The sequence below is a fragment of the Schistocerca gregaria genome, chromosome 2 (assembly GCF_023897955.1).
Source record: "Schistocerca gregaria isolate iqSchGreg1 chromosome 2, iqSchGreg1.2, whole genome shotgun sequence".
In the NCBI taxonomy this organism is placed as follows: Eukaryota; Metazoa; Arthropoda; class Insecta; order Orthoptera; family Acrididae; genus Schistocerca; species Schistocerca gregaria.
The window spans coordinates 490783787-490809083 of NC_064921.1; the positions used below are offsets into that span (position 1 = coordinate 490783787).

The 25297-nt window shown below is 42.3% G+C and overlaps 1 protein-coding gene across 2 annotated transcripts in view; it reads left to right on the plus strand.

Moving 5' to 3' along the window:
* LOC126327862 (brachyurin-like) overlaps window positions 1-25297 on the plus strand; it is a 146224-nt gene that overhangs the window by 13138 nt on the left and 107789 nt on the right. Inside the window, exons 5-7 of one of the 2 annotated variants that reach the window (XM_049995923.1) lie at window positions 2667-2765; window positions 8886-9022; window positions 11198-11483. In XM_049995923.1, the coding sequence (XP_049851880.1) occupies window positions 2667-2765; window positions 8886-9022; window positions 11198-11368 (407 nt within the window). In that variant the 3' untranslated portion in view covers window positions 11369-11483. Of the gene's footprint in view, window positions 1-2666; window positions 2766-8885; window positions 9023-11197; window positions 11484-25297 lie in introns of those variants that run through there. The other variant, XM_049995924.1, reaches the window with a different exon arrangement.

The following is a 25297-nucleotide window of genomic DNA, read 5'->3' on the forward strand; positions in this document are numbered from 1 at the left end:
TATCCTCGTTTTGCTTTTGTTGGTGTTCATCTTATACCCTCCTTTCAAGACACTGTCCATTCCGTTCAACTGCTCTTCCAAGTCCTTTGCTGCCTCTGACAGAATTACAATGTAATCGGTGAACCTGAAAGTTTTTATTTCTTCTCCATGGATTTTAATGCCTACTCCGAACTTTTCTTTTGTTTCCTTTACTGCTTGCTGAACATACAGATTGAACAGCATCAGGGAGAGGCTACACCCCTGTCTCACTCCCATCGCAACCACTGCTTCCCTTTCATGCCCCTCGACTCTTATAACTGCCATCTTGTTTCTGTACAAATTGTAAATAGCCTTTCGCTCCCTGTATTTTATCCCGACCACCGTCAGAATTTGAAAGAGAGTATTCCAGTCAACATTGCCAAAAGCTTTCTCTAAGTCTACAAATGCTGGAAACGCAGGTTTGCCTTTCCTTAATCTTTCTTCTAAGACAAGTCGTAGGGTCAGTATTGCCTCACGTGTTCCAACATTTCTACGGAATCCAAACTGATCTTCCCCGAGGTCGCCTTCTACCAGTTTTTCCATTCGTCTGTACAGAATTCGCGTTCGTATTTTGCAGCTGTGACTTATTAAACTGATAGTTCGGTAATTTTCACATCTGTCAACACCTGCTTTCTTTGGGATTGGGATTATTATATTCTTCTTGAAGTCTGAACAAATTTCGCCTGTCTCATACATCTTGCTCACCAGATGGTAGAGTTTTGTCAGGACTGGCTCTCCCAAGGCTGTCAGAAGTTCTAATGGAATGTTGTCTACTCCCGGGGCCTTGTTTCGTTCGACTCAGGTCTTTCAGTGCTCACACATTCAGTACAAAATATAATATGACGGCATCTCGCTCTATCAGGTACAGCAAACACCACTACTTATTTTTTTCTACCAGTCAATATTTCCATACTATTCAAAATTAAGCCATAATATTGTTCTTCCGAAGTAATTTGACAGGTTTAAGGACAGTGTGCACGTACATTTACTTGCTAGATGATTTTTATCCACGGTTACGAAACATATCTTATTCGATCCAGTTTATCACCAAGAGCTCTAAAATAAATAAAGAATGTCGCTAACAATTAATTACTATGCAAGGTGTTATTTTCAAAGGTTGACAACATCATAGTTGAAAAGAAAAAATACATCGATTGGCAAATGTCTTTCTCAATTCACTGCGTCAAACATACTGGAGATAAGGACAGTTTCCTTGTATGTGTAATAGACCAATATATGCTAATGTTGATGATTTCTCAATACTATTTGCAATTTAGAACTGTTTTCTGGACAACATGGTTGTGGAGAGAAGCAGCGATTAGTATAATTAGTCAATAATTCAAGAACAGTCTTAATTCTGTTCTTGAATTATTGAGAACTGTTTTCGCCCCGAATCTTAATCAACTATATTTACTGTAATTTATTGACCTTTAATTTTTTATTTATTTTATAACAATGAAAATGTTACAATTTTTGCTTATAAAAATTAAAATCCTCCCGAAAAAACGTATGTGTAAAAAAACATCACAGAACTTTAACAGGTTTAAATAATAACATGTACCTCACCAAAGTTTTTCGCACAAGAAGATTTAAAGACAGTGAGAAGGCCACTTACTTGCTTTATATTGTTGTACAAAAATTTGAAAATCAAACCCTTCTTGATGAAAACTTTTATTCATAGAAAATCAAATATGTGGTAAAAATAATATTTTGCTCTTGATATTTCACGATATGTCACACAATATATATTTCTTTTCGGTGATGATTTTGCCATCCTTTGAAAATATGGTAATGAAGTCTCTACGAGATTTTTTGAAATCTATTTTAGGGTCCGTATGGACATCAGAATATCTATCGAACGTCAACGTTTCGATTGCGGGACAGTGAAATCACTGTATTCGGTTAGACCACACCGTCACTTTTCTCGTTGTTAGCGACATCTTTTGCATCTTGTTCCAACAGTTCCAAACCTAAAGTAATAAGAACTTTGCTCTATTTGGTAGAAATCAGTACAACAAAGTCCCATTTTATGGAACAGTTTGACCGATTAAGATGAATCATTGCCAGTGAAATTATTTTTTCCTTGACGTATATTTTTGATGTATCTATGGAGGGAAATTAACTTACAGGTTTGGTTGTAACGAAAAGTAGTGACAAAGTTTTAATTATCGGCTCAACAAATAAAAATTAATTTGATTGTTAGCAGACTCAAGTCTGTAGTTCTGGAACACACTGGAATCCACGAGGCGCAGTACCGAAGCACGCCGCTAGAGAAGCCCAAAGAAAATAGTGCAGCAAATTCTCCGAATTTTGCCATCGCTTAGCTTATCTGCCGCTGTCACAAAGACTTACACTCAATTATTTAGACTATTGAGTAACGTTAAGTTGTCAGAGACGATAATTTGATAGTCGGTGTTTCCGAAATGATTGTAATCAGCTTCACAGTCAGGTTTAAATTTATTTCTCTTTCACACGAAATGGATTTGTATGTTGCTACCAATTTTTGTACGTTTCTTTCTAAAATGGTGGTTTAAAGTACATATTTGTAGAGTGCTGACTCATCCCTTCCAGAGACGTCACAATCCACTGAATGTGTTTTTCTTGAATGTCAGTTCTATTTCTCACGTATTTCTCGTACCCTCCTGCAGGCAACATCGCGCTGGTGAACCTGCCATCTCGCTCACAGGCAGGCAACAGCTTCGAGGGCCAGTCTGTGACGGTGAGCGGCTGGGGCCTCACTGCAGACAGTAAGTACACCCTTTCTGTATTATTTCCCTACCACAAAACACCTTATTACGACTGCTTGTCCTACGGAGTGCGTAGTATGGTATAAGACTAGAGCAACAAAATTTCGGGGCATGCTCTTTCCTCGTAGTCTACAATGTACGAGCGTAACCGTCCAGCGTTTATGCCCAAATGGCGGGGTGTCTACATGTAGCAGATATTGTGGTGTTTTGTTCATTTCTGGTTTTCGAAACGGACTTGAGGTGAATTGTCAACCTGACTAGCAACATTAGTCGAAGATTTTGGTTAGACGTTACCACATGATGTTGCTGTCGCTTGGCAATTCAAAAATTTCTATCGAAAGGAACAACCAATTTCTTTTAATGTTGGGAAACTTTCAAGTAATTGCAGATACTAGTATTTTGTACATGTGAATCAAGAACACAAACAGTTAAATGCAAACTATAACATTTTGCTTGCTCCATACGATTAGTACCTTTGTAAGCTTTTTATTCTTAGAGAAATCATATGATATGTTGCGAATTTTGATCTTAACTAGAAGAAGCACTCGAGTTTGTAATACCCTCACGGAAAACACAGTGGAGACATCAAAAGGTTAAACAAAAATACACAGAGGAAGATGCCAGTTTTCAGTGGATGGGTAGCTGTAGAACGTGCGATAGTCAATCTTATCTCAGATGAAGCTATACTGTCTTTTGCCTCGAAAATAGTGGTTCATGATGTATTCAGAAATTTAACTACTTAAATTAAATAAGACTCTCTGGAGTCAAACTGATCTCAAAATTTAGGGTCTCGTGAAGGTGAGCTGTGCCAGTATCGATGCCTACCCCAACGTAAGTAAGTGCTACAGGTATAACAGATCCTTGATAATGTGTGTTGCTTTTCAGAGGACATACATATGTGTAGTTGAACCTCTGTTTATCCAGATCGTAAACTCACCCGACAAAGTATTAGTCATCCCGTTTCGAGAACACACTGTTAGCTTTGGAGCAATTTGGAAATTTGTGGTAAGGTCTTATGGGACAAAACTACTGAGGTCATCGGTCCCTAAGCTTATGCGCCACTTAATCTAACTTTAACTTACGCTAAGGACAACACACGTACCCATACCCGAGGAAGGACTCGAACTTCCAACGTGCAGAGCCGCGCGGGCTGTGACAAGACGCACTAGACCGCACGGCTACCCCACGCATCTTTTGGAGCAGGGTGCATGGTGTAGAACCGGTACCAGGCAATCATGTGACCCTCAACTGCTGACTTACGACATGCCAATGAAATGGTGTTGAAGTGCCGTTGGTTATGGAATTAGTGCAGTAAGCAGGGTCGAAGTGGACGTGACAGAGTTGCAGAAAGGAGCTACCATGTGTTGAATTTCGCATTACCACTCCATGAATGAATTTGGACGATATGTCGGTATATCAGTGCGGGCTCTCCGACGTGTCTAGAAAAGGAAGATGGTTAGAGTCAGAGAGATTGTTCTGTGCTTTTCAAATTCCTTTATTATGCCTCTCTGCTGTGATTCATTACAAGCAGTGGCAGTGTGGTCGAGGCATCCAGTTGCCCCCCCCCCCCCCCCCCCCTCCTCACCGAGAGTGCGTGCGTGACGTCCAGAAATGCTCAATGCTGACGGGTGTCAACGAGGCCGAGAGGTAGGGTAACGCCACCGCTTCCCTCAGTGACGTCCCTGGACTCGGCAGCTAAGATGGCGGAGGCCGAGGAGCGGCTGTTTGCAGTGCTGCCCTCCTGGCGGCAATGGGTGACGGATCGACCAAGACCCACTCTACATCTGTGGCAAGTGAGCTATGTCCCATGGCTCGGCTGACCTCATGGTAGCTTTGCATCTCAAGTATCAAGGCAGGCTGCCCTGACGCGTGGTAGAACTGTGGAACCCCTACAGCCTTCTGGATGGTGGCCCAAGTGTCACTATCCCATGGTGGAAATGTGATACTAACACAAGATGCTTTCAGTACAAAGTGTCATTTACACTACTGGCCATTAAAATTGTTACACCAAAAAGAAATGCATATTCATTGGGCAAATATATTATACTAGAACTGACATGTGATTACATTTTCACGCAATTTGGGTGCATAGATCCTGAGAAATCAGTACCCAGAACAACCACCTCTGGCCGTAATGACGGCCTTGATACGCCTGGGCATTGAGTCAAACAGAGATTGGATGGCGTGTACAGATACAGCTGCCCATACAGTTTCAACACGATACCACAGTTCATCAAGAGTAGTGACTGGCGTATTGTGACGAGCCAGTTGCTCGGCCACCATTGACCAGACGTTTTCAATTGGTGAGAGATCTGGGCAGCAATCGAACATTTTTCTGTATCCAGAAAGGCTCGTAAAGGACCTGCAACACGTGATCGTGCATTATCCTGCTGAAATGTAGGGTTTCGCAGGAATCGAATGAAGGGTAGAGCCACGGCTTGTAACACATCTGAAATGTAACGTGCACTGTTAAAAGTGCCGTCAATGCGAACAAGAGGTGACCGAGACGTGTAACCAATGGCACCCCATACCATCACGCCAGGTGATACACCAGTACGGTGATGACGAATACACGCTTCGAATGTGCGTTCACCGCGATGTCACCAAACACGGTACGACCATCATGATGCTGTAAACAGAACCTGGATTCATCCGAAAAAATGGCGTTTTACCATTCGTGTACACTGGTTAGTCGTTGAGTACACCATCGCAGGCGCTCCTGTCTGTGATGCAGCGACAAGGATAAGAGCAGCCATGGTCTCCGAGGTGATAATCCATGCTGGTGCAAACGTCGTCGAACTGTTCGTAGATGGTTGTTGTCTTGCAGACGTCCCCATCTGTTTACTCAGGGATCGAGACGTGACTGCACGATCCGTTACAGCCATGCGGCTGAGATGCCTCTCATCTCGACTGCTAGTAATAGGAGGCCCTTGGGATCCAGCACGGCGTTCCACATTACCTTTATGAACCCACCGATTCCATATTCTGCTAACAGTCATTGGATCTCGAAGAACGCGAGCAGCAATGTCGCGTTAGGATAAACCGCAATCGCGACAGGCTACAATCCGACCTTTATCAAAGTCGGAAACGTGATGGTACGCATTTCTCCTCCTTACACGAGGCATCACAACAATGTTTCACGGGTCAATTGCTGTTTGTGTATGAGAAATCGGTTGGAAACTTTCCTCATGTCAGCACGTTGTAGGTATCGCCACCGGCGCCAATCTTGTGTGAATGATCTGAAAAGCTAATCATTAGCATATCACAGCATCTTCTTCCTGTCGGTTAAATTTCGCGTCTGTAGCACGTCATCTTCGTGGTATAGCTAGTTTAATGTCCAGTAGTGTATATACTCATTGGCTGTGCTTGCTTGGCCTTTTCTACGCCTTGCAACACCTACATTAAACATATATACAGTTGCTGGTGTGGAAAGGCTCCTGCCTTCTTCCTCTTAGGTGATGCTGTGTCAACTATTTCCACACCTCGCCTGGTCAGGTGGCCTAGCAACTTTTGACGGTTATGTTTTGTTTCGTAAGGCGTAACAACCAGGCTGGCCTGCGATTGGTTCTGCTGTAATCTATTTCCTACTTTGCGTGTTTATGACCGAATATGGTCAGTGTGCTACACAAGGAATAGTATACCACTGGCCACAACGTTGCACGGCATAGTAAAAGTCGTCCTAAACAGGTTCTCACCAACAATGCCTACAGGCGAGTGTCGCAACTTATCGATCAAAATAGGTTGCAAACGTTACAGGATTTGTCGCTGCCTGTTTGTTTGAGCTGAAGAAACTCGTTGAATGTCTTTCCACCAACTCCCTTTGCCAGGGCTACAGATGGTGTTACGTGGTATTAGCGTGACATCTCCTAGGGTGCCTAATTTTTCGTCCGGTGTGCTTACCTCTGGCGAGCTTCTGCAGATGTTAGTTCTAAATCCTTCACGCTACCTATCAACTCAGAAACTCTACGAGCATCTGTAGTCTACTCGTTAAATTCTTGATTAAAGAACAACTCTCGAATATTTGTTTAATATTGTACTTTTTAATCATACAGTGTTATGAGTACGTAATGAATCATTTTGGCCTCAGTAATCTACATTTACACATATATTCCTCTAGCCATTAACGGTGTTTGGCAGAGGATACCTTTTATACCAATCGCGTGTGGTTCACGGGAAGGAAGATTGGAGGCTAACCTTCGCCCAAGTTCAAACCTCTCTTATTTATCCAGCATGGTATTTTCGTGAGATTTGCGTAGGAGGAAGTAATATATTGGTTTACCCTTCTAGAAACGTACTCTGTCGGAACTTTACCAGTAAACCACACCGTGGTGTAGAACGGCTGTCTTGTAGCGTCTGCCACTGCAATTGGTTGAACTTCTCTATTTACCCTATCAATTCTATCTGGTACGGTTGCCAGGTTGACTATCAATAAACATGTACTGGTGGAAAGAGGATTTTGAAAACTACTTCTTTCTTAGGTGAACTATATTTCCTGATGATTCTTCCAATGAAACTCAGTCTGGGATCTGCCTTATTTGCGATAAGTTTGATGTGGTTGTTCCAGTTTAAATCATTCCATATGCATACTACTAGATATTTTATGGATGTTCTGCAATCGTGTAACCATGCAATGACGATTTTTTTGCCTATACTTTCGCAATACGTTCCATTTGTTTGTGTTGCTGGCCAACTGCCAATCCCTGCACCAAACGTGGATCCTCTGCACATCTTCCTGCATTTCGCAAAAGTTTTCTAGCGTTGCAAGCTCTCTGTGCACAACTGCATCACCCATGAAGATTATCGAGGAACATTCGACGTTACGTAGTAGGTTATTTTCATCCCCGTCATTCTGCGGCAGTTCTCTTGTACGTTGTTCGGATGCAGGTGGCCGATCAACCGATTCCCATTGTCCTAAGGAAACCTTACTTAGTCTTTCGAAATGTAGTCACCGACTCGCGGAGAAGCCACACAAAAGGGGGCTTCAGCAGAAATCCCAGTAATTAATACGACTCTACTAATTGTCAGTAAACCCTGACTTGTCCAATTAAAATATGACTATTCACGATAACTCGGGGGGGGGGGGGGGGGGGCGGATTGTAACTATGACAGTACGCGAAAAAATAAACAAAGCCTAAGAGAAATCTCACTGCCACCGAGTAAATAAACTGTCACTCGCGTAAGTTCTTGCCACAGCGAGGAACTCCTTTGTTTTAACGATGTCCACCCCAAATCCTGTATCATGTCACGGGCCCTCTCTCTCCTAGCTCTCTATAATACAAAACATGCTGCTCTTCTTTGAACTTTCTCGATGTACTTGGTTAATCGTATCTGGTAAGGATCCCACACCGAGCAGCAGTACTCCAGTAGAGGACGGACAAGCGTAGTGTAGGCAGTCTCTTTAGTAGATCTGTTGCATCTTCTAAGTGTTCTGCCAATAAATTGCAGTCTTTGGTCCTCCTTCCCCACATTTTATAGGTGTTAGTTTCAGTTTAAGTTGTTCGTAATTGAAATTCCTGAGTATTCAGTTGAATTCACGGCCCTTAGATTTGACTGCTTTATCGTGTAACAGAAATATTACGGATTCCTGTTAGCGCTCATGAGGATGACCTCACACTTTTCATTATTTAGAGTCAATTGCCAATTTTCGCACCATACAGATATCGTTTATAAATTATTTTGCAATTTGTTTTGATCTTATGATGACTTTACTAGGTGATAAACTACAGCATCATCTGTAAACAACCTTAGACGGCTGCTCAGTTTGTCTCCTAAATCATTTAAATAGATAAGGAACAGCAAAGAGCCTATAAAACTACCTTAGACAACGCCAGGATCACTTCTGTTTTACTCGATGAACTGTGACGTGTCTGTCAGGAAACCACGAATACAGTCACATAATGAGACGATATTCCATACGCACGCAATTTGACTACTGAGGAACAGTGTCAAAAACCTTCTGGAAACCTAGGAATACGGGATCAATTTGAAATCCCTTGTAATAGCACTGTGTCATATTATAAATAAAATTCTAGTCGCTGAATGGCCGTATTCTTGAGTGCAAAGACACTGCGTCTCAGTTCCAGACGTCACTACAGGTCTCCCCGTGTGTTATGTTCCCAGACGGCAACAACCCGGACACACTGCAGTACACGACGCTGAACGTCATCTCCAACTCGGCCTGCGCCCAGTACTACGGAAGCTCCATCATCTCCTCCACTCTGTGCGCCACAGGACCCAACCGCGAGAGTACCTGCAGCGTAAGTATGGCCGTGCATCACCTTTCCCCTTCCAACCTTCCAAACAAAGGCAATGTAGCGCTAAAGAAGATAAGCCCTAAAGGTGCTAAACAACGTCACACCGAACATACTCTGAACGTTCCTTTCTACTGCAGCACTGGAAAGAGACATGTAGGACTGAGGTTTTCTCCTCTCATCCCAGCGACCTTATGACACACAAAAAAGATAGATATAGGAAAGAGCAACTGAATTTTCCGTCTGAGAAAGCTGGATCTTACATTTCACAACCTTCCAATATACCTAATTTTAACTCTGAAATGTCTTTGACCAGCAATCAGTCAGCTGCTAATATGGAACCCTCAAATAACGAAGATCCAAATGAAATACCACAATAGAAGGAAATAACTGAAACAGCTAACAGGACGACTTTCGAACTAAATCTCAAGACTATCACACTTATCACCGAGCGAGGTGGCGCAGTGGTTAGCGCACTGGACTCGCATTCGGAAGGACGACCGTTCAATCCCGCGTCCGGCCATCCCGATTTAGTTTTTCCGTGATTTCCCTAAATCGCTCCAGGCAAATGCCGGGATGGTTCCTTTGAAAGGGCAAGGCCGACGTCCTTCCCCATCCTTCCCTAATCCTAGGAGACCGATAACCGCGCTGTTTGGTCTCTTCTCCCAAACAACCAACCAACCAACCATCACATCTACAATGCCAGGACTCATCCTGACCTCATCCGTGCAAATGCCAAATGGATCTCGAACTCTCCCAAATGTTAAAAATCTCACCAAATTGCTGTACATCCACATAGCACTCCATATACACTTATCCTCTCTCGCCTGTATCCAGTATTAGCTGACTGAGCTCCCACGCCTTCTAAAACATGTCAAATTTCTTTTCCAGTCTTATGTTTTCTGAAAAATAGATTCCCAGTTGTTGTATCTCCCTTTCTGGAGAATTCTGAACTGTTGCTGAGCCTCTATTTCCATTTTCCATAAATTCCATGTCTTTTCGTTTCACGCTATGAAACCAACACTGTGCGTCCCATTACCTATAAGCAAACTTCCTGCATGACTGCAATCCTACTCGTCTCCTACATCCTACACCTCGTCTTTTCACCCTTCCCCTTACTCATTCCACATCGTTCCTCCTATTACTACCTACTCAGTTACTTCCCCATCCCATTACCTGAGTAGGCAATATTACTAGGATCCCACAGCACTAAAACCGTTAAAGATCACATTTACTTGTTTTAACAAGTTTTCTAATTGTTAATAACAATCCTTTACTATAACAAAATTCCACAAAATACTGCATGACATCGCTCTTAACAGAGCTGTCTGATTAAGGATTCAGCTAAATCCTTTCACTTGATCAAGTTTCTTACCACCGACAGGTGAGACTTCTCCCGGACAAATTCTCGCGACCTACCCGTACAGTCATTTACAACGAATCTACGTACCTACTGATACTACCGGCCACGCTAAAAACAGGACCCAATGTATAGAGCAGAGACGAAGCTTTATTTATTCTCGCAACTGGCCGATGCCACTGCTCACTTGTGTTCTATGGATATACCGATATACGAGCTATGAGAACAGTACATACTGGAAGTGAACAGATAGATACCAGCTTTATAATATTTGTGGATGTGTTTAGTGTTGAAATTTTTCTTTACTGTGTTCTTTGTGCAGTACAATACTTATAGCCCTTGAATCTTCAGATATGTTTCTTATCCTGTCGACATTTATTTGTTGTATGTTTGTATAAGCCATACAATGTTCCTTTTAAAGTGTCGCTCTTCCCCTGTGTTTGATATTTTTTTGTGTTCCTGACTCTCTGTTACGGCTGGTAATTAATTCTTGGTAGATGTGTTTTATGAACTTAACTGAATTATTCCAAGGCTGTAGACCGAGAACACGGCTGCTGCTTTAAATAATAGATCTGTAAAAAAATGAAGTTACCGAAAGGAAAGTATCTGCGATCACAAAGAAGCTTTAGCACATACCAAAATTGTGGTCTCTCCACATGAGCCAGATTGATCACTGATTTCTCTGACTTGTGGAGACAGTTCTTTAGAATCCACATGTTTAACTGCAGCGCTTCATCTTGGGGGCGCCAGGCTCTGTTGCCTCGGGTACACGTGTTCTGGCCTACCACCATCAGAGGTTACACGGTGTGGTCACGTTGCAGGGTGACAGCGGCGGCCCCATGGTGATCGGCTCGACGGGCAGCTACACCCTGATCGGCGTCGTCAGCTTCGTGTCGGTCGCTGGCTGCGAGAGCGGCGCCCCGTCCGGCTACGCCAGGGTCACTTCCTTCCTCGACTGGATCTCCAGCACCGCCGGCGTCAGCATCTCGTAAGGGCACCACTCCCATCACCTGCTGTGTCTGCGGAAGGCACTCACTTGCACATCTTCAATTTCACCATGAGGAGAGAGTTGTAGCTGCAAATAATTCAGTGCCAAAAATAAAGAAATTACTTTAAACAAGTAAGGAAATCGATCATTGCCTTCGTTTATCTCCACTTGGTAACACAGGTGACTGCCAAAACAGAACTATTTACATCATTTGCAAACGAAGAGTTTGTGTGGCACACAAAAGGTATGGAATCAGTAAGTCAATTTTTTTCAACCCCTGATCGATCGCGAAACTAAAACCATAGTGAAAATCCGGCGAGGTTTTGAGAAGAAGTGTTGTACAGTGTATCTTGTATGCCCATCTGTCATTTCACTCTTAGTGCACAGTGAGTACGTAAAGATACCGAGAAAATAGTGTCACTCACCAACCGTGAAGTGGTGCGTAGGGGTTTCACCTGACCTCATGCCTCCCATTTAACGTAACTGTAATGACAATAATCGGAGCATGTTGCTGAACCAGCAAAGATGTTGCTGCATCGTTTTCGATTACAGCTACGTGTGTGGTGTCCGGTGTTTCGAACATATCCGAAAGAACAGACACCGCACATGTAAATGTATGGATATGCTTCAATGAGAACACGACTATTTCAGTGCAGGTGCGTACCACCATACTTTCCCTAGCAGGAATACAAAGAGGCTGAGAGCAAATGGGCAAATGAACGTTGCCACAACATCAGTGGTGACCGGCACTTGACAATTTTAGTCCGATGGGAAACATTTCGAGGTGATTAAGGCAACTGTTCTAGAGAAGCAGAGCATCCAGGTTCAGTCCCCATCCAGTCACAGTTTCTAATACTACTACTGAATTATTTGGACGCCCAAATCAGCTACTTCATACAAATTTCCCTTTAACGTTTTCGACTGGAAGTATTTGATCACCCACTATACAGCCCGGACTTGGCTTCCTCTGATTTCCACCTCTTCGCTCACACGAACTGCTGGCTACGAGGACAGCACTTTGGCATTTAAAAACGAGCTGCAGAGTAGCGTAGGGAGTTGGCGGTAATCGCCAGCAGCTGCCTTCTATGACGACGATATTGGAAAGCTGGTACCACTCTACCAAAAACGTCTAAGGCGAAGAGAAGCCGTTGGAAGGTATAGCTAAATGTTGCAAATGAAACCTTTTCGATTATTGCTGTGGTTTTCATATTACGGCTGAGCAGAGGCTATAAAAAATAGCCATCGTAATTTACAGTTTTTTCCTCGAGGTCACAGCGAGCGACTTAGGACCATCAGCAAAAAAACCAGATTCACACTATGAATGAAAGAACCGTACGTTGATGTCGCAAAGAGTGTGAGAGGAAGGAAGGAATATTGCGGTTTATCGTCCCATCAATGACGAGATCATTATCCATCAAAAACTCGGGCAGAAGAAGGATGTGGAAGGAAATCAGTCATGCAGTGTTCGACTTACTCAGTTTATGCATATAACAAGCAACCTAAATCTGTACGTCCGGAAGCGTATTTGAAGCACTCTTGCCCTGAATGCTGGTCTAGTGTTTCTGTCCTGTGTTTGTACTACAGCGCTATGTCTCTCGTTAGTTGTCCAGCGATACGACACTCAAATGTGTCTGGCGTGGTACGAGTTGAGTGGCTTCTGTCTTCAAGAGTAATAATTTGGCGTTTTACACCGATTGCATCGGAATGTGGTTTCTTGACACTGAAAGAACAGCCTAGTCTCACGGAAATGGATTAGTTGAGTGAGTAACGTACTGTAGCCCGCCCGATTAGCCGTTCGGTCTAACGCACGACTTTCCGGGTTGGGAGGGTGCGCCTGGTCCCCGGCACGAATGCGCCCGGCGGATTTGTGTCGAGGTCCGGTGAGCCGGCCAGTCTGTGGATGGTTTTTAGGCGGTTTTCCATCTGCCTCGGCGAATGCGGGCTGGTTCTCCTTGTTCCGCCTCAGCTACATTATGTCTGCGATTGCTGCGCATACAAGTTCTCCGTGTATGCGTACACCACGATTGCTCTACCACGCAACTTAGAGGTTACACTTGTCTGTTGTGAGACGTTCCCCGGGGGGGGGGGGGGGGGGGGTGTCCACTGGGGGCCGAACCGCACAATAACCCTGAAAGAGTGGTTCGGTGTGCGGCGGTGGAGGTGTGGGATAGTGGACCACTGCGGCTGTTTCAAGGCTCCCACTTAACATACAACACAATACAATACAACGTACTGCAACACCTTAGAACGCAGCTTTCTTATCTGAGTTCTAATCTTTGCGTTTTGCTCACTCCATTGACAAATGACCAAAAATTATTTCATAATATCTTTATCATTTGTAAAATGAGTATGCACGTAACAGAGACGATATCGCTAATCGCAGGCAAGATCTACCCCCTAAACAAGAGAGAGACAACATTGAGATTCTGTTGTTACTATTTAACAGACATAGTTATATGCTCATATGTCTCCGAGATGACTGTTGTAGTTGTTGTGGTCTTAAGTCCTGAGACTGGTTTAATGCAGCTCTCCATACTAATCTATCCTGTCCTAGCTACTTCATCTACCAGTACCTGCTGCAACCTACATCCTTCTGAATCTGCTTAGTGTATTTATCTCTTGGTCTCCGTCTACGATTTTTACCCTCCACACTGCCCTCCAATGCTAAATTTGTGATCCCCTGATGCCTCAGGACATGTCCTACCAACTGATCCCTTCTTCTAGTCAAGTTGTGCCACAAACTTCTCTTCTCCCCAGTCCTATTCTATACCTCCTCATTAGTTACGTGATCTACACACCGAATCTTCAACATTCTTCTGTAGCACCACATTTCGAAAGCTTCTATTCTCTTCTTGTCCAAACTATTTATTGTCCATGTTTCACTTCCATACATGGCTACACTCCATACAAATACTTTCAGAAACGACTTCCTGACACTTAAAACTATACTCGATGTTAACAAATTTCTCTTCTTCAGAAACGCTTTCCTTGCCATTGCCAGTCTACAGTTTATATCCTCTCTACTTCGACCATCATCAGTTATTTTGCTCCCCAAATAGCAAAACTCCTTTACTACTTTAAGTGTCTCATTTCCTAATCTAATTCCCTCAGCATCACCCGACTTAATTCGGCTACATTCCATTATCCTCGTTTTGCTTTTGTTGATGTTCATCTTATATCCTCCTTCCAAGACTCTGTTCATTCCGTTCAACTGCTCTTCCAAGTCCTTTGCTGTCTCGGACAGAATTACAATGTCATCGGCGAACCTCAAAGTTTTTATTTCTTCTCCCTCGATTTTAACACCTACTCCAAATTTTTATTTTGTTTCCTTTACTGCTTGCTCAATATACAGATTGAATAACATTGGGGAGAGGCTACAACCCTGTCTCACTCCCTTCCCAACCACTGCTTCCCTTTCATGCCCCTCGACTCTTGTAACTGCCGTCTGGTTTCTGTACAAATTGTAAATAGCCTTTCGCTTCCTCTATTTTACCCCTGCCACCTTTAGAATGTGAAAGAGAGTATTCCAGTCAACATTGTCAAAAGCTTACTCTAAGTCTACAAATGCTAGAAACGTAGGTTTGCCTTTCCTTTATGTTCCTTCTAAGATAAGTCGTAAGATCAGTATTGCCTCACGTGTTCCAACATTTCTACGGAATCCGCTTGGATTTCCGAGATGACTAACGCAACCTAATGTAATGGTGCTCGACTTTGAGGTTACCGATTCGAAACCTTTGGGATGCTGATATTTTGATTATCACTATTTGTCCGGCAATGGGAGCTGAGGTGGTGGGATAAGATTTCTGTACACCTCACTGTGTATCAATGTGCTGGAGTAAATCTCAAAGCTCTGAAAAGTGTTTGATGGTGAGTACCTGCCACATCATAGATGGTATCAGGACGTTAGGCTTTGCAACCACCTTGATGCTATTCGAGGGAAGTACGGTTATGAGCCTGTCAAATTTTCCCCTCTCCCTTCTCTTATCGCCATAAAACGCGACACTGAACTCTACAAGCAATCACCACAGACACCAGCACTCGACAAGCACAGATAAGACTTAAGACTCACAGTTCACGAATGATAAGTTCCAACACGTGCTAAGAAAGAATATATTTGCAGTTAGATGTCGGAACCTAATTTCTGCTGCTCGCCAGCTAACAATGACTTATGAATTTTAACCTTTTGCCAAACAGTCTTGAAAAATGAAATTAATGCTTTGCTACAACGCATCTAACTTTTAAATGTCAAAAATATCGCTAGATTCAAGCGGTAAACTGGTCGGAAGTTATGTTTCGGTGCTTCACAGCAGTCGAGAAACCCATTTCGAGAGATGTAAAAAATAAAAGAACCAAAAAACAAAAAAGAGCTGTTAAAATAGGAACTGATTTCAAACATTCGTTGCTTCAAGACTGCAAAAGATAGAAACACATCAACGTTCCTGGATATAGAAAAGATCAAATTTTTATGCATTCAGTGTGAGTACGATCTGTTACACGACAAACATAAAAAACGGTGGCTCATTTCCTGCCTCATACGAAGCAGCTGGTCTCTCGTTATCGAACTCACAGCTCCAACAATGCGAAGTCACAGACTTTGAAGACTGTTAGGCATATGGGGGATAAAAACTCAGTCTTTTACGTAACGCCACAGATAAAAGTCACAAGTGGGAGGTCTGGAGACCTGGGTGTCCACCGGCGGTGAAATTCATCTTCTGCTCTTCTTCGTCTTCAACGTCCGGGTATGATGTCATTCAGATAACGTCGGATGTGTGTAGAGAAATGAGACGCGGCACTATCTTGCACGAAGATGATGTCACTTGAATCATCTTCAAGATGGGGAAATAACCAATTTTGAAGCATTTCAGGAGAGGTCAGTTCTGTCAGTTTTTTCCAAGAAGAAGAAAGCAACAGCGCCAATGCGATCTTGATTGGAATGTCTACCCGGACCGTTCAAAATTTAAACTACTGTCTGTGCAGGAACTTTGGAATCATGGTGCTACCTTTTGTAACTTGGAAGATATAAATGTTTGAAATCTGTGCCTTCTTTTTGAATATCCCTGCACTTTACGGACTACAATGTTTTCAAGATATTTATTAATTTTTGTAGGTGCAACCCTTCGATGACAAACATCTGATGGATAGTTTTGTCGTCCAACATACTTTCCCGTCCGATTACAGATGCTTGCAGGCCCTCTGGCACGGTTTAGAAGGGATGATCATCCCTCTACAGTGGGAATGAAATCGGCTACTTTAGGTCATAAGATCGTGCCACGGCACATGATACATATATACAGTATGTGTAGCAGGTAGTAAAAGCGTACCCATGATCTAAACTAAGGAGGGGGGAGTGGAACAAACAAATCGAAATTTTATTAAAAAATAAAACCAAAAATTGTTTTAAAGCTATGTTTACTAATGCTACAACCTTCAATGTTATTAATTGAGAGAGAATAATTTGTCATAAATTTGAACACGTTACTACGCTGCCAGGCAGGTAACGTTCGGTTCCGTGCGAATATTTTCTATATTCACGCTTTAGTAGTTTTGACGTTAATTAGTAACATGAGAAACAACAGTAAGATTGACAGATAGCGTGCAGCACTGCGTAAAAAATGAAGGCGAGCATTCAACATAAAGTTCTAACAACTCACTTGTTTTGACTCAGGTTTACGTCAACGGTATTTCTCTATAGTGAAAAAATATTGTTGTATAACAAAGTTAAAAGAAAATGTGTTTTTGCATACTGTATATTCCACGTGGTTTCCATTTATTTTGGACGAGATAATGTCTCACTCGAAAGTAGGCATTATATTATCTGCTTTGTTTGCTACAAAATATGTAGCTCCTGCGCTTTTCTAATTGCAATTCACTTTGAAGTGGTTAACCAGCAATAGAGAAAAAAAATGTTCCACTTCTCTTTTGCTTCCAGGCGATTTGCAATGGGTTGCACACGCTTTCATTTATTTTAATAAAGCATTTATTAATTTGAATTTTTGGTAAATATTCATATACTTAGCAAGGGTCATCGTCTATTTGGTGTCGATTCGTTCGGAAATTGTGCACAAACGCGATTGCGTAGCGATAATTTGTGGAAATGAGATAATTTGAAAGGCAATCGGACTTCTTTAATAAAAAGTGGCAGATTCTATTTCGGAAATACGGAATGGCGCAAATAAAAGTGGTAAGGACGAGTGGATACGATGGCCGTGAAAGTACGCATATAACCACACCCGTGACGCAACAAGACGTATACGCCGGCTACGTGATCCTCGTCAGTTCAGAGCATAGTGTGAGCTGTGTTGGTGCGAGTGGAGCTGTGCAAAGGGGGCGCTGGTACTCAGTGGAGCAGCGGGTGATCGTTGTGGAAAGTTAAGTGACAAGAAAGTCGTGGAAACGGTGTGGTCAGCTGTTTATGAGAAGTTTAATGCTGTTAAAGTGTCATCAAAGAGTACCATGTGAAAGTTAGTCCGAAAATGGCGACAGACAGGTTGTGTTTTGTGCAGTCAAACATTCCGAAATATGCTCGCACACCAGAAAATGTGGCAGCAGTTCACCAGAAGGTGCTTCAGAGTCCAGCCAAATCAACCCGACACCTGTCGCAAGAGGCCTGCATATCATGTCGTTCATGCGCACGAATATCCCACTTGAACATGCACATACATTCCTACCATGTATCTGTTGTTCATGCCTTAAAACCTGCAGAAACTCCTCAGTGGCTCCAGTTTTGTGTGTGACTGTTCACTGAAATACCAATGAATGACTTGGATATGGACCTGTTCTTTATGTCTGATGAAGCTTGGTCTCACCCGAGTGATTATAACTCCAGAATCAGAGATTCCGGGCAGCAGAGTATCCACGTAACTTCCACGGAACACCACTGCATAACCAGAAGGTTGGTGTTCAGTGTGCAGTGTCTGTCTGAACGTCGCATTTTTGGTCCCATCATCTTTCATCAGACGGTGATGTCGGCGCGTTGCATTGCCAACATTTTGAAACCTTTTGTGGCAGTGTTAACGGAGGAGAAAACACCTACAGTTACTTCCAACAGGATGGAGCAACTGCCCATACAGCCAGCCGTTTTTTTTGAGAACATTTACACAATCGTCACGCCTGACAGAGTCTTTAGCAGAGGGCAGTCTGATCTCGGCCCTAGCTGGCCACCAAGGTCACCTGATCTGTCAGTGTGCTATTATTTTGTGTGAGGAGCCCTTAAGTCTAGGGTCACCACAAGAACACTCAGTCTTCAAGAACTGCTGCAGAATATTTCGGATGAGACTGCAGCAATTCCACCAGTCCATCTTCGATCCGCCTTCAGCAATTTGCTGACTAGGGCCTTAAAACGCTAAGAGAGGAATAGTGATCACTTTCAACATCTGCTATAGTCAGGTTAGTACTGTATTTCCTTTGTACCCTGGAATTCTGTTCTTCGGGCCACTTTTATTTGCTGCACCATGTACTAAGGAAGTGAAAATGGAACAAATCGGCACTCAACAAAGACTTCGTTAAAATTACGAATCGATACCGTTTATGAAAACGGCCACATTTACATTTTTTCAGAAAATAATTCTACTGACGTTGAGGGTAACTTTAAATCAGTAACACGATACATATTTAACAAGTCGATTATTATTTCAATAGTATTAATTACTTGCACAAAGTTGACGCCAAAGGCAATACAGGAGACCAATCAGCTTCAGACTTTGAATGGGCTCAACGTCAATAATGTTATCGCTTTCACAGACCAAAAACAAACTTCACTTATCGTATTTTAGTTACATGTACTTTGCTTTTCTATTATCACCTTGAGTTTATTACATTGATTACTGAGGTATGATATTGCAAAATGAATATGTTCTGTTCGACAAAAGAAACGCTAGGGCATACCTGAAAAGTTTACGTTTGAAAATTATCTATCAGCTGACAAATTACATTTTGTAACCTATTCGATCTTCTCTCTCGTATGTTACGCGATTTGGCTTGTTTCCTTTTTCTTTTCTATCAAAACGAAACATCAGCATGTGGTGAGCGGAAACGATGACGATGCAAATTCTAACTAGCCACATGTTTCACATCGACTGCCTACATCAGGACGCTATAGTCTAACACAGCTGCTTGGATGAACTACTTAGCAGACTTACCGATATCGTTCTGCAAATTTTGAGTCCAAACGCACCATCCACAGGGGTCAAACGTACCTGCATTAGCCACAGGCTAACTGCATGTTGTACACCAGCCTGTGAAATCTGAATACGAATGTACAATGAAAATAATACTCTGGGGATGTAGTTACCCTCGTAAATAAACGACGAGCAAATTTAGTAAAGTCTTGATATTTTGCCGGGGTCTAGTGTCCTCCAGTTTCGTATGGTTACATTCGCTAAAGTGATGGCACTCAGTTCCAGCTACTTCTATCAGAATTCACCGTACAGTCAAAAAGGTAGCTTTTGCCTGCAGGCCGACATTACCGATACACAAGAGAAGTTACCGAAACCAGAACACATAGTAACTGCCTCCCACCACGCTACTCTGTTTGGAACAACGCGAGTGTTGATCTCATGCACACCGCCAGCACAGTTTTGGTAATGCAGGCACTTACACAACTAACACAAAGTGACTGAAATATCTTCCTGCCACAACCAAATAGTCATCAGCGATAATAATTTCACAACACTAAAATGGCACTCATCGGAACAGTAAGGACAACGGACTTAGATTGTAGCAACTCACAGTCTCGACTGGCATAAGCTTTCGCATTGTCTGACTTTTCTAGCTCTGTGCGCATGTCACCAAGTAACGATCCACAACATTTTCAATTGTTTCTTTTACAAAGGAAAAGGAGAATTGCCTCAATTTAGTCCTCGTACCAATAAGAATATGAGTGAAACAAGTATTAATGTCAGTGGTATTGAGAACCAACTTAAATCGTTAAAACTGAACAAAGATTCAGGGTCCAATTGCATCGCTATCAGATTCCATACTGAACTTACGTATGAGTTAGTCCCTCTTCTAGCCATGATCTATCGCAGATCGCTCGAACAAAAACCCCTGCCCAATTCTTGGGAAAAAGCACAGGTCGCAGCCGCCTACAAAATGGTTAGTAGAAGTGATCCACAAAACCACCGTCCAGTGTTCTTGACGTGAACTTGTAGAATCTTAGAACAGATTCTGAGCTCAAACATAATGAGGTATGTCGATTAGAATGACCTCTTCCATATCAACTAGCATGGATTCCGAAAACAGCGATCGTATGAAAGCCAACTCGCATTTCTCTCCCATGACACACTGAAAGCTTTGGATCAAGGCAGTAAGTCAGATGCAGTATTTATTGATTTTCGGGAAGTGCCAGAGACTCAGTATCAGATCTACGCTTATTGTCAAAAATAAGACCTTATGGAGTATCAAGAGAAATATGTTTCTGAATTGAGGATTATTGATATGGAGGCTGCAGCGTGTTACCTTGGATGGAAAGTTATCGTCAGATGGAGAAGTAACTTCTTGTGTGCCCCAGGGAAGTGTGTGGGACGCTTACTGTTCATGTTGTAGCCTATACTAATGACCTTGCAAACTGTACTAACAATAACCTCAGACTTGGCAGATGATGCAGTTATCTATAATGAATTACTGCCTGAAAGAAACTGCAAAAATATTCAGCCAGATCATGAGAAGATTTCCAAATGGAGTAAAGTTTGGTAACTTGCTTTAAATGTTCATAAAATGGACTTGTGCACTTCGCAAAACGAAAAAACACAGTATCCTATGACTACAGTATTAATGAGTCACAACTGTATTCTGTTAGCAAATATCTGGATGCAACAGCTTGTAGGGATATGAAATGGAATGACTAGATTGTTTCAGTTGTGGGTAAAACAGGTGGTACACCTTGGTTTATTGATATAACACTGGAGAAATGAAATCAGTCTTCAAAAGAGATTGCTTACAAAGCACTTATGAAACCCGTCCTAGAAAACAGCTCAACCGTGTCAGACCTGTACCAAACAGGACTAACAGGTGATATTGCACGTATACAGAGAATGGCGGCAGGAATGGTCATAGCTTTGTGTGATCCATGCGAGAGCGTCACAGAGATAATAAGGCAACTGAACTCGCAGACTCTTGATGATAGACGTAAACTATCCCATGAAAGCCACTAGCAAAGTTCCAAGAACCCGCCTTAGACAATGACTCTAGGGATGTACTGCAAACCCCTCGCATCGCTCACGGGTCTGCGAGAATAAGATTAGTATAATTACAGCACGCACAGAGGCATTCAAACAAGCATTGTACCCGCGCTACATACGTGAATGGAACATAAATAAACCCAAATAGCTGGCGCAGTGGGATGTACCCTCTGCCGCGCAGCTCACGGTTGTTTGCAGAGTACAGATGTGTAGATAGATCATCAGTCACTACTTTGTCTCTGATTTTTTTGTTACTCTGAACTCGTCCAACAGTTCAGGAAGCAGGGGTGTCCACTGATGTAAACTACACAGTATTTTCGTTTGGGACACGTCTCTGTCCATCCGCCAGCCTTCGACCCATGCAGAAGTCCTGACTGCGACCGCGCCCACGCGATTTGCGATTGTCGACCAACACTGACCCGCTTCTCGACACTGCCGGAGCGCTCTTGCGTCGGTCACTCGTGGAAGATCGACCAGCTAAACTGAAACCTAAATATCTTACGATCCGTTATTTGGATCACGTTGCGGTCTTCGCCAACTTTATTCTAACAAAGTTGTCTGTAGTGCAAGGTATGCTTGTACTGCTCAGCTCTTTATTTAAATGCCGGCCGGTGTGGCCAAGCGGTTCTAGGCGCTTCAGTGTGGAACTGTGGGACCGCTGCGCTCGCAGGTTCGAATCCTGCCTCAGGCATGGATGCGTGTGATGTCCTTGGGATAGTTAGGTTTAAGTAGTTCTAAGTTCTAGGGGACTGATGACCTCAGATGTTAAGTCCCATAGTGCTCAGAGCCATTTGAACCATTTATTTTAATTTACCCAGTCATAGACGATGAACCCAAAGAGTGTGGACGGTGGAGAAGCATGCCATTGCCACATCTCGAAGTAATACATATAATACTTTTTGATGGATGTCATTACCGCTGGCCGAGAGCGTAGGCAAATGTAATATGTGCGACCTGACACAAGATGAAGTGATCATGAATATGTAAATAGTTCATAACACCAGTTCAAAATTTGTATTTAAAATTAGACTTAACCAGCATTGGTTATTTCAAAGAATGGTATTTAAATCCGTTATTATTCCACAAGTGTATGCTATATATTGTATTGTCAGAAGTGGAGATGATATATCTATCTTCTGAAAAAGACATTAAAAAACGTTAATATCGATGTTTAAAACTACAAAATTAGAGATACTGACAATCTTTAAGTGTTTTTTAAACTTATTTGTAATAATCATTTCCAAAATTAGTTACAGTTACAGAAAAACGGGTTGAAGTATTGACCCAAAATAAATAAATAATCATAAAACAGTGAATGACATTAAACACCCCTTGCCGTTGCCATCAGCTACTTAGAGATAGAAGTTCCAAGTGAAGTGAGTTTCACAAACACACGCCCTCGGTCTTTTTACTGTTGATACTGTGAGTGAACGTACGACATAACCTCTACTCATAAATTTAGACAACATTGTTCAAAGGACAACAGCCATGGTAACGGAGAAAACCAATGTGGTTGCTCAGAAACCAAAGAAGTACACATGGGGACGACGGCTGTAGTCGTGGTAACGATCCAGGTTGATGCCTTCAACGACGAGTGTCCGGACAACTCATAACACAGGTAGCTGGAGAAGCTGAAAATTATCGTTACCACGTGGCGGTGTGTGGCTGAAGAGTTGGAGTAATAATGCGCATAAAATATAATGATGAAACAGGTGCTAAAACGGAAATATACACGTTACAAAACGCTGTGGAAGTGGTACATAGCATGTTCTACTGATACTTTAAGCACTAGACGGGACGTTGTTGCCAGTGTGCCATGGGGACAAAAAAGGGTTTGTAGGAAGAAAAACAGAAAACTGCACTTAGTATTGCCGATTTTGGCCATGTTAACGGCAGACAGTCGATATTCTCAATGACTTCTGAGTGGACGTTTTCATGGCATAGCTTGCTGGGAACCTAAATATGGGTATGACGACGTGCCAGTAATCCATCTGATGATAAAAATAGCATAAAAATACGAAAACCAAACTAGTCTTAATAGCATTAAGATACACTAATATTTTTAGTAACTTACAGGAATGAAAAGATAAAAATTAAAACATTAAATATATACACCAGTATGTATCACTCTAGATGGTCCCAAGCGTAATCGTTTTGTTGGAACTTCCAGTAACTCATAAGTTGTGATAACGAAACTGGCCTTCACTGTGAAGTGGATGCGACTGAGATATTTCGAGATAACATAAATAGAAACTCAGTGTTGCGCGATTCGAAATGAAAACTATACAGTTATATATGCCACCAGATGCATGGAGTAGGTTACCGATGCTCCTTGCTTTCGAAATTCTTTTATGGGAAAGATATGTCAAACTGGACCAGGAATTAATTAGGATGTTATAGCTGGTATTGCTCATGCAATAGAGTTTTTCTAACTGCAGGCTTAGGTATGAATGGATACCAGCGTGGCATTTTGATTCGAGGTAAAGTATCAGCATGGCAACAAACGTATAATAATATTTCTGCGTTCTGAATCAGTTTATTACAAAAGTAAATTTAATAATGTAACAAGTTATTCACATACATTTCTTTTAGCAGTGGAATCTTATGAAGCATAGATAAAACAAGAGTGTTCTGTTTCTTGCAGATTTTGCATATTCCTCTAGTCTTATTCCACTGAGGAAAGTGGTCAGTTTTGTCCTTTTGGCACCACCAGTTACTTTTCCAACAGGTTACTTGAATTTCTAGCAAACATCGTTAGTGCCTGGACGTCTCCCCTTGAATTTTACTTCTTCAGCAGTATCAGTGCAATGCATGAGAGAAACAAGTCTGAGAGAAACACCTTGCAGTCTTCACTATATTTCATCCAGCGTCAACGTGTCTTTGAGCGCGAGAGTTTCCAGTAGTAAACACCTCAAGCAAGACATGAGCTGAGGAACTGTATTCTGCCTGTCTCTAGTCTGACATTGATTTGGCAACAGTCTATAATAAGTTTGGCAGCTATGACTGCCGTTTTACTTCCAGGTGCGATTCAGAATTGTCCTGGCCAATTCACTCAGTTTTGCCTTGTCATTTGAATTAAGCATTCTGAATGAGTCTTAATTAATGGCTGACACAGAGGTAGCATCTTCATGTTTTTGAATCCAACAAGTTCGATGCAACAGAATCTGCAGCTTACTTCATCATATACGAGTTCTCCGTGTTAGCCATTGTGGGATAACAAGGGTGTGATGTCAGCTATAGCTGTACGCTACCTTAACGGTAAAGTGTTCGCTCTTCAAGAGAAACGTTGTGTTAGATTTCGGTTCTAGTCTCGCTCGTGACAAGATATTTACTTTTTCTGTGAAAGAACTACCAGCAGGCAGATCGACTATCAGTAAAGCAAATCTTAAAACAACTTCTCCTCAATACGTTCGACGTTACTTTGATTCTAAAACGGCAAGATCCATAGGTGATAAACCTTGCACAGTAGCACACTTGTTAATACCTGTCTTTTCTGCTTCTTGTCAGTTGTATTCACTTAATTGTGGCACTGAATGATTTGGTAACTATTTCGATATGTATCTACTCCTACTTCTACATTCTTCATACCTTTATGGCAGTTCTTCCAGCAGCAATGCTTTAAACTGAACATATACACTCCGTTTCATGGCTGAAAGTGCATAGTATCCTGTTCACTAGTGATAATTTCGGATAATTTGTTTTATTAAAAACTTTGTTTATGCAGTGGTACGGAACGGACAGGCTGTGGAAAGATG